Genomic DNA, 11,005 nt, shown 5'->3' on the forward strand with positions numbered 1-11,005 from the left:
TGTTAATCATTTTAATTCTAGAAAAAGGTTTCCAAAAGCTGACTCACGCTTATCATTTACGTCTTCATTTGTTTTTGTTTGGATTTTTGTCTTCTTCTTTATTTCGTTGGTCGTCAGGACGATCTGCAAAATATGTCACTCCACTACTGTCACACATTCTCGGTCACAAACATTTCGTTTTTTTCTAAAAATACTTTAGAAAGGCGGATAGAAATTAGACCAAGGAGACAGCTCCGAATTTATCACTTTGGGAATTTTCACCGATACCTGACGAGTCGACACGTGAATAATTTATGCCCATATCAGACTTCGTGCAGCGAACTTCGCTAAAGAAGGCGGGAAGCTGAACTTTCGCGATCAAATGTCACGCCTTAATTTCACTCAAACTGTGCGCGCGCTGACTTCAAACTGGGCTCACGGGCGCTGTTAGGCTACGAGAAAAACTAAGTTTTCTGAAGCGGAGGCGAGCCGATTAGTTAAACGACGAATTCAGTGCAATCCAAGTTGACACCAGTAAGCTTCGCAGTCGTTCATTAATGTTCTTCTTTCCGGGCTCTTTGTTAATCGTATCCAAGTGCTTTGGTTAGATCTATTGTGCGCAAAAGTGCAGGGGCGAATCGCAAATTGGTAGCGGCTTACGTATTTCCTCTGTGATCTCTGCCGATACCGATGAAAACTATTATGTGACACTTAAATTTATTCCACATAACATCTTGATGTTGCGAGAATGACTCGATTTGTAATCGCGAAGCTTTCATTTTTTCGTGCATCCCAATTTCACGTCATCTGTCGCCGTTTGCGTTCGACACGTCAAGGTCCCTCGGGCCTTCTTTAGACTTTTTTCTCTTCATCGCTAATCAATTAGATCCATCTGCTTCACGTTAATTCGGCGGTAAGCGTGACGCTTTTGGTTGTTTTTAATACGCTCCGCTCATGGTTTGACTATATTGATCAGAGCCATCTGTCAATATTCCCGTGAATTTGCGCGGAGGCTACCTTTGACATGTACGGCTTGCTTTTGGAGAATTTTCGCAGTGTCTTGCTCGAGAAATATGGTGAAACGGTGTGGAATAAAATTGTGGAGAAGTCTGGAACACGACATCATACATTTGCCACTCACAAGGTATATTCCGAGGACATCATGGTACGTCTTATACAAGCAGCTCTGGAAGTAACGAATGCAAGCAGAGAAACACTTACCGAAGAAATCGGCCTTCATTTTCTCGGATTCATAGGTCAGTACGGTTACGACAGGATTTTGAAAGTCCTCGGCCGGCACATGAGAGATTTTCTAAATGGTCTGGATAATCTCCACGAGTACTTGCGGTTCACTTACCCGAAGCTAAAAGCACCGTCGTTTTTCTGTGAAAATGAGACAGAGAGTGGCCTCACGTTACATTATCGATCCTCAAGGAAAGGGTTTCTGTATTACGTGATTGGCCAGATAAAAGCAGTCGGTCAATTCTTCTACCACATTGAAGTGGACGTCGAAGTGTTGGAGTACAATGAAAACAAAGAAGGCAGTTACGCCTTGTTTCAACTCACATTCGACAACAGTGTTTATATGGAAACACGTCGACGACCTAAACGTCACTCTGTCATATCCCTCAATGGCGACACCGGCAGCTTGAAGATACCGATGGAAATTTTCTACGAGGTTTTTCCATTTCACATTGTCTTTGATCGAGACATGGCAATTTCCAGCACTGGAAATAGCTTGGAAGCTATATTGCCCGCTCTTCCTGGAAAAACTATTGTCTCACAGTTCACACTCATTCGACCTTTCGTCCATTTTACATGGGAAAACGTAGGTTGCCATGATCTCTTTTTTTCTTAAGTAGCTTTATTTACTTCATTTTTCATCCAACCTTTAGTCCTTCAGTGACCATGACATGGTTTTGATCATTTGTGGGATTCGTTCCCTTTAAAATTGCCACATTAATTATTTTGAAGTAAGTTTTTAAGGGCAAACACAATCTTTTACTCATTTGAGGTTTAATTATAATCTTGTAACAGAGTCCCTTGGCAAATTAAAAATACATGTGTCGATTTATTTTATTAAACAAATTTTTAAAGCTTTACTCATAACTTAGCAACTGTTGCTACATGCAAAACATTGTTCCCGTACCCTTTTTTGGAAAACATAATTTACTTTTTTACTTTGAGACCTCCATGCAATGAATATTTTGAAAGGGTTAGAGAATTTATCAAAGTGTCTTTTTCGGTTAAAAATAGAGCTATCTTGGTCCACAGCTTCAGATGCAGGTGTATATAGCTTGCTGCTAGGGATAGAATGTGCTAGTCTGTTGCAGTTTAACTCCTCGTGTTTGGGCTGATGTTATAGATGTAAAGTAAATTTTCCAAAATATTATCCAAGTAATTCCTTAAATCTCTCTAACAATCACAGAATCAAATACACTCTAAATATCTCCAATTTTTGTTTCATTATAAACCAATTTTGTGCTGTCATTTTTTTCTGGTTTTGCTGGAAGGGATGAAAAGGACATATTGCGATATAGTGTGAATATTATTCATTTGTTTCAAATTGATACAAGGAGACTTAAACAAATACTTGTGGCTCAGCTCAGAAGTTTGGGTTGCTTTAGTGAGATATTTGTTTCAAAGCTAAGGTGCAGCTATCTCTTGTGTCTCGCTTACAAAAGGAGTTTAATTTTTCTATTTGAGAACATTTTCATTGTACCCTGCATAGTTAACAGATTTTATTAATATACTCAACCACTGAATCAGTTCTGTTTGAAAGATTCATTCCTTTTTTCATTAACTTGGTGTGGCTTTGTGCTATACTTAAACTTTCTTCACACATCAATATTGTCGAAGTGTGTATTATAAATATGGCTGCTAATCATGTAGAAAACTCAGGTGAATGGCTGCAACTTTTTATAATTTTGGTTCTAAATGGCAAGATATAAGGTTGAGTTTGAATAGGGGAAATGCTGCTTTTTGTCATGAGAAGTAAATGTTAAAAAAGTGTAGGTTCAGTCAGAGAAATTGTGTACCAATTACCTTACAATCTGATTCATGCAAATAAATAATTCAAACTTCTTTGCATTTTGAGCTTCTAGACAGAATTATTTTTAGAAGTCAAGATGAAATTTTAATAAAGTTATTAGTTTGTTCATGTGTATTTTCACTTTCATTATAATTGCATCTTCTTTGTTTCAATATCAAACAATGAGATTGGGAAAAGATTTAAAAAGAAAACCAGAATTGGTTATGATATATTTTTTGTGAGGAAGAATTTTGTTGTAGAGAATCTTCTTTTTGAACAAGAATTGCATCTTTTAAAAAAATGTCTCTCTGAAGTAGATCATAGTTTTGTCTCCTTTTACTTTTTATTTAATATGTATATACTTCCTGCGTGTTCATTAAATAAAGTGAATTTCCGTAGATAAGTGCTATCACACAATGGCTAAGTGATATTGGATGCAATGAAAAATTTTTTCCCCTGTTGAAAATAAACAACATCATTTTGACTTTGAGTTTGAGTTGAATTCAGAGTCTCTTAGTATTCAAGTGTAGCCTCTGAATTTTCACTTACTTCTAAATAGTTAAAGCAAACAATAAATCAGACAAGTCTGAAATTTTGCTCATTTCTATATGAAATGAAATAGATTTTCAAATATGATTTGATTTTAGCACCAGGGATGAAGCTAAAATTTTCAATAGAGAGAAATTTTGAAGCAAAACTGAGCTATAGGGCTTTTTTTTATATTGGGAAGTAAATAGAGAGATATTTTCCTTGGGTTGTAGACTTCATTTATGGTAGTAAATACAAGTGTATTTAAAGGCAAGATTTTACAGCTGGAATTTTTTTACTCTGTCAACTAATATACTCCTCTGACAAACCTTCCAAAATTATGTATATCTGAAGTGGGATAATTGCTTCCTCATTAATTCTGACACTTTCCTGCAATACTTTAACCACTATACATATTTTGCAATTTGTGGTGTCATGAAGAATACATAAAGATCTGATGGTTACCCACAAATTGTCACCATGTAAAATCTCTACATTTTTGTGTTAAAGAAAGATGCAATTATTTCCATAATTCAGGAACAGTTGATTGAAAAGAAGTGAACTTGAACATCTTTCATTCACAGGTTACATTGCATACAAATGTGGTATTTGAATTACAGTCCATCAAGCCTGTGTTACAGAATAGTGCTGCTTTTGTGGAGAATGGTGCAAATGGAGAAATGGTTTTAAATGGAACTGATAAAGGTGTCTCCAATGAATTATGTTATATCCATCTTAAGGGACAGATGCTGTATATGGAAGACTGGCAATCAATGGTATACCTTGCTACTCCGATGTAAGTGATTTTGGAGTCTGTGAGTTTGAATTATATATTTTTTGTGTTACTTTGCAAGGTGACCATATTTTTGTGTATGTTGTGGGTCATAGGTATTCATAGACAGATGAAGTTTAAAATTATTTTCCTGAAATACTGAATTTTCATGGGAAGAGACTTCAATTTTTCAAAGCTGCGGCGCTGCTGCCATGAAGGATCAATTCCCTTGTGGTAATTTTCGTGAAACACTTTGGGGTGCTCAGAAAAAATCCCTTGTTATTTCACCGTAAATCATGACGGGGTGGCAGTTAAACAGAAATTTAATGGCTGAGATTTTTAGGAGCTGAGCCCTGGAGTACTTTAAAGGTGATCAAAAGGATTTTAAACTCGATACGTTGGTGGATAGGCAACCAGTGAAGTTGTTGAAGGAGCGGCATAACATTATAGTGTATGGGTGCGCAGAAGATCAATTGCACACAGGCATTCATAACACATGGGAGTTTTTGCTTGTGATGGTCAGGGATGTATGCATGTATGTAAATCACATATGGATAATTATTAAGTAAGTGGAAACCACAGGTAGATAAATTGTATCCCAAGATAGCTTAATTTAAGGCAAAGAGAATGTTGAAACAGTTATTGTAGTTCTTATATGACTTAATGCACCATGACTGGGGTACTAAAGGTTTTCATCGCTGAAAGTTTATGAAAGGGCAGATGTTTAAATGCACTTTAACATATTAATAAGAGAATCTACCACTCAAGGGAACTATTACCACCAGCTCCTTGGAGTCACTTAGAAGGAGAACCTCATAGTGCCTTAATTTTTAGATTTTTGTGAGAAATTTTAATAGAGATCTGGAGTTACTCCCCAGTAAGGCAAATGAATTCTCCAAGAAATAGTCACTTTTTGGATGAAAGTCCATTCTCACTAAACTTTGTTTTTCCTAATTCTCCTATATCAAACTTTTTAGGTTTCAGTGTGGTGTGGAATAACTTGATGACAAACAAACTCCAAACTATGATATATATGCTACAGCCAATTATAAACCACTTTGTTGCTTTGCTCTCAATATGTAAATTATGAATTTATTTGTAGTCATTACCAATAGGCTTATTTATTTTAGTAATTAAACCCCTTTTGGCAGCTGTTATGTTGGCTGATGATGTCCACAGCTGAGAGAAAAATGAATATTTGGCTAAGAAGTGAAGCTTTGAGGCAAAATGTGAAATTTTAAGAACAATCTCTCAGAAAGGGATGCTATCAGCCAATATACCAGCAAGCCAAATGGGGGGTTGTATATTTTATAACCCTCCTATCAATTTTTATATCATGCAAAAACTGCTTGTAAAAAAGTAAGGTTTGAATTGATAGAAGATGCATATTTTCTACATGATGTATATTTGTAACCAACTTTTTGATATTACTATCTCTCAGGACTCTACAAAACAAGCTTGTTTTTTTCTTATGTAAAATTGGAGAGATGAATCATGAAACTCTTTGACTGGCTTTTTCCACTGCTTATATCCCCTTTTTACAAGAATAATTGTTAGAAAATGCAGACAAAGATGGGGATTATTGCAAGATAGCTGTCCAGTGATTTTGCACATAAAGTAGTCAATAATGTCACGCAAAAATTAATGGCTGGGTTATAATTGGTAATATTACACCTTGTTGGGGTTTTTAAATCAGGAATATATTAGCAAAGTCATAGGATCTTAGAAGATGTGCAGTCTAATTTGTGCTCTAATTGCAGCATTGAAAAGTTGGATGTGATGTGCTCCCTTGGATTGTACATCAATGACCTGAGCATGCACGACTCAAGCAGAGACCTTGTGCTTGCTGGAACACAGCAGTCAGCAGAACTCAGGCTGGCTCTTGATCAGGTTTGTTAGACAATATTACTGGTAATCTTTTGACCCCTAATATTAAAAGCAATCAGCATCTAGTTTCTCTTTACAATATTACCCCTGAATCAAACAAGTTCTTAGGAATAAAGTAAATGATCACCTACTAAAGAAACTCTTGATTGTTAAACAAATTCTTCTTGGCAGCACCCTAGGAAATGTGTAGAGAATAGTATGGAGAATATGCATACTGATGTTAAGGTGTCAAGGGTTAAGCCTTCTCTGTGGATAACATTAACACCCTATTACAGCTGAGCCATGAATTTAGACAATAAAAATTGCATTTTCTGAATTTCTCTTTTTGAATGTATTCATGTACAAGATTTCACAAATGTAGCATAATATTACATGCACTTATAGGAATGCTTTCATAGAAAACAAGATAATATTTATCTATGTTAAATATTTGTGTATAAATGCCAGAATGAAGTTATGAAGTTCTTCTACAGATCTGGGGAATGATTTTTATCATAAAAATTGTATTTGAGAGCGTGATAAGTGAATACCTTTTTACAACATTTTTCAAAATGCATGCTGTGTACACATAGTGGGGTGTAGCCTGCAAAATGACCAGTAGATGCATTTGAATAAACATAGAGAAAACAATTAACATTCAAGTGTTCGATATATAGCAAATAGATCAGATTGTTGATAATATTTTAGCAGCAGTTGCATTGTAAATATACATTGCTAACTTCGTTAGTGGTCTTTCTTAGCTGGTTATACTGATCAATGAGAATCTGTAAAGTGGAAGCATGGCAGAAATTTTAGTATTTTGGCAGCTGTCAGTTTGAGTACGTTTAATGCAAATTGGAATCTTTTTTTTTTTCCTGTACCCCTACTGGGTGGATCAGTCATATATTCACTTTGTTGCTAGATGCCTGCATATTGCTCCATGATAATACAGTATGCAAACAATTTTAACCATCTTAAGTTGATAGATCACATAGGTATATTAGCATTGAACTCTCCACAGTTTGTTATTGTCAGATAACAAAACAAAATCATTATAAGTCAATAACTAGTAGATGATCAAGACAATCTGAAGCTCAAGTTGGTGTGTTCAATATTGTTGAGTGTTTTTATTGCTTAAAAAGGCATGCAGCTTGTTGCTGAAGGAATCTCATTGATATAGTTCTTGAATGTTCTTGAATCTTTACAATCTTTATGCGCACTTTCCTGCAGAAAGTTTAATATTCTTGAAAAATTGATTTAATTTATGATAAATATTAATCCCAGTGTTCTTGTGAGGAGTTCACGAGCTCCAAGACATGTGATGTGATTTTTTCCTCTCCTTACCTGTTTCTCTGCATATGGAGTACCCCCCTTCCTATAAAAGAAGGGAAAACATACAATGAATGTTTAAAAACTCAACTACCCTATCCATGAAATATATTTTTATTTGTTAATGATCATTTTATTTTACAGGAATTGATCAAAAGTGCAAAGCTTGAGGAGAGCATGAAGGAACTAGACATTGAGAAGAGGCGCACTGACTCACTGCTCTATCAAATGATCCCCAGAACAGTTGCAGATCGCCTCAGGCAGGGTGAACCAGCTCTGAATACTTGTGAGGTATGCAAATTCACAACACCTTGCCATTTACCTGTATTGATTGGACAGTGCAATTAATTATCGCAAGTAAGGTTTTATTAGGCAAAATTGTGTGCCTTGTGTGTTTATCCCTTCCCTGTGGCCATCACCTATTTGCTGTTTTTTTAAGAAACCCTCTGTTAACATTAATATGTACCTCCATATGTGCAATACCTGGGCATTATCAAACAATTATGCAATTAATCCCTAAAATCCTGAGTGTGTGAGTGTCTTTCTTTTTTTTCCAGATGTTCCATGATGTGTCTGTGCTGTTCAGTGATGTGGTTGGATTTACACACATTTGTTCACTTATTAGCCCCATGGAAGTGGTGACCATGTTGAACAATATGTACACTGTGTTTGACCAGATCAGTGAGCAGCATAATGTCTACAAAGTGAGTGATAACCTATGGCTGACAACAAGCTTCTTGATTCTGCATCAAACTTGGGAATGTACAAATATCTTTTCACAGGAATTCAGTGACTCTATTTATTTAAAAGAATAGGGAAATAGTCTTGGAATTGCCCTTTTAAAACAGTTCAATATAACTCACTCTCTCCCTCTCTGTTATCCCATTTCACAAAAATGTTATTCACCTTTTCCCATCTTCTTTGCATAGTATTGTCTTTTTTCCCCTTAGTTTTTGTTTGGAAGGTTTTAAGGATTAATTTTACCTTACCATATGGAGAAATCAGAGTCAATGAAATGGCCTCATTAGAGCTGCTTATATCCCCTCTAATCTTAGTCCATGATTTCTTTTGGAGTTAAACCTTTATCATCATCATCCACATTGTCAATGCTGTTCTCTATATTTCCTTTGGTCTTGACAAGGAGAATTTTTAACAATCAAAGTTTCTTGGGTAGGCAATCATTTTCTCTACTCTTTAGATCTTAGTGAATGATATCAGCAGAATAACTCTGAGGAGAAATTAGCCGCTGGTCACACTTGTGGTTGAACTAACATTTTGTTACAGGTGGAGACAATTGGTGATGCATACATGGTGGTGAGTGGTGTCCCTGAAAGGAGTATGTATCATGCAGAACATGTTGCAGACCTTGCACTGGATATGATAGCTGCCATGCCAACACTCGGTGATCCATCAAAATCAAGTGAATACCTTAAGATAAGGATAGGTAAGGAAATGTTTGCAGTAAAGTTCTCATTAATTAACTGTACTATCATTTACATTTTCACTCAGGTTACATGTAATAAAGCAAATGGTTTGAAACCAGGGGTAACAGTCAAACCTACAAGAGTGACTTACTTAGGTGATGCAATGCAAATACAGTGCAAATGCAATGCAAATACAAGGGAAGGTGTAGGGTCAATAAATAACAACCATAGTGATCCATTGATTTTGGGGAAAATGTAGGTAAATTCAAAGAATTGCAGAGCCATATTGCTGAGTCAAGTGAAGATTGGCTGTGATGTGATTGCACCCCCAATTAGCACTTTACCACCATGTTTGACCATTAATTTTAACATCCTTCTTGAATACAAACTTCCGCTTCAAATTTGTGTGTGTTTTTTATATTTTGAATCTGAATTTTATATTTTGAATCTGAATAAACAGACATGTATTAGTGCAGATCCTAATGATGTTTGCACATCAAATGCAAGTGTGAAGGGTGAAGATGAGTGTTTTTGTATGAAGTCATTGTGTTTCATGGTTATTGTGTCATGAGAAGTACTATTCTAAGGTCATAATTCTTCAGCCAAATTATTTGGTCCGTATAAGAATTCGAAACAGTAATTAATGCTTGCCTTAATTCTATATTAGGTGTACATACTGGTATGGTTGTAGCAGGTGTTGTTGGTTTGAAAATGCCTCGGTATTGTTTGTTTGGTGACACTGTCAACACTGCTTCTAGGATGGAGTCTACAGGATTGGTACATATTTACTTTTTTAAGTACATCATTGTTTTTTTTTTTAAGAAAAGTAAGATTAGAAGGCATGCATACAATTACAAAATTCAAAGCTGAGTTAAAAGTCACAGCTCAGGTCAAACTGGTGACATTTTAGATGTGCAATTTTTGTAATGTTAAAATATCTCTTCTATTAAAACAATTTTTGTTTTCATGAAGGAACCTTGATGAAGAATGAAGTATGGTAGCTTGCTTACACTTTATAAAAGCAAGATTAAGATATAATTGTAATGTGCTAATTTTTTTCCTTTTTGTTTTTCACACACATTTGTTATCATAAGTTGTTTCTAATTTTCATTGTTTAGTCCATCTGTTCTAACTTGTTTTACTTTTTTCTTTTCATTTTCATGGCATGCTGTTCTGTGATTTACTAAAATATCTCGGAATGTTTTATTGTCTCTCTAGGCCATGAAAATTCATGTTAGTGAGACAACTTACAGTTGTTTACAAGCTGCTAACTATCTCATGAAGCAAAGAGGGAGTATTGATATCAAGGTACTCATTCATTTTTGCAAACTCCTATTTCAGTTGTTAATACCAAATTACCTTGTTATACTCTCCAAACGATGCAGCACAGTTTCTATAGAACCACAGTTTCTATAGAAACTTACCCCCTTTATTCATTAACCTACATAGAACTTACCATAAACATGTATGAACTTGGCTTACATTAGCAATACACAAAGAATCCTGTGCAGAGAGTTGGTAGAAAAGATGGTAAAGTTTGAGCTTGGTTATGAAAATGAAAGTTGGTAAACCTTGGCCAGGACAGGACAGGAAAAGAAAAATAAGATGCATTTTAGTTGACACTGACTTCTCTCTGTATACTTGCTGTTAGGGAAAGGGAGGAATGAAGACTTTCTGGCTTGTTGGTAAGAAAGATGGAGGAGAAGCGGTCCAGTCTTATATGTCTATGGTGGGAGGCCACACTACTGCAATTGGGGGACACCATCAGGGGGAAATGTCTCATGCTACCATGGGGAGCCATACTTTTCAGCCCAAGGCTGATTCTGTGCCTGAAGAGGAGGAACTCATTGAAACAGAAGATGATGTAGTGATACCACAGAAAGACTGTCCAGTTGCCTACTATGGTCATGTTCCTCACACACCACACAGCTCTAATAATGGAGTTCTCTTCCAATGGGAAAAGGTGAGAAAATAAGTTTTTTTGTGCCATAGTTACACAAAATTTTGCATTTCCAATGAGCTTCAATGAATAGGTGTGGAAAAAATGCCAAACTAGAACCAACAATATCTGATGTT

At 35.7% G+C, this 11,005-nt stretch overlaps 1 protein-coding gene across 2 annotated transcripts in view; it reads left to right on the forward strand.

Annotated features, from left to right (window-relative positions):
- The window catches only part of LOC113680340 (soluble guanylate cyclase 88E), a 15,420-nt gene continuing 4,415 nt past the window's right edge, over positions 1-11,005 (forward strand). For both annotated transcript variants that reach the window (XM_027197363.2, XM_089186123.1), the window contains exons 1-9: positions 1-1,807; positions 4,123-4,334; positions 6,071-6,200; positions 7,650-7,796; positions 8,063-8,209; positions 8,790-8,949; positions 9,597-9,706; positions 10,148-10,237; positions 10,581-10,892. In XM_027197363.2, coding sequence (XP_027053164.2) covers positions 1,004-1,807; positions 4,123-4,334; positions 6,071-6,200; positions 7,650-7,796; positions 8,063-8,209; positions 8,790-8,949; positions 9,597-9,706; positions 10,148-10,237; positions 10,581-10,892 — 2,112 coding nt within the window. In that variant the 5' untranslated portion in view covers positions 1-1,003. The remainder of the gene's footprint in view (positions 1,808-4,122; positions 4,335-6,070; positions 6,201-7,649; positions 7,797-8,062; positions 8,210-8,789; positions 8,950-9,596; positions 9,707-10,147; positions 10,238-10,580; positions 10,893-11,005) is intronic.

Source organism: Pocillopora damicornis, chromosome 10, assembly GCF_964200805.1.
Source record: "Pocillopora damicornis chromosome 10, jaPocDami1.2, whole genome shotgun sequence".
NCBI classification, from domain to species: Eukaryota; Metazoa; Cnidaria; class Anthozoa; order Scleractinia; family Pocilloporidae; genus Pocillopora; species Pocillopora damicornis.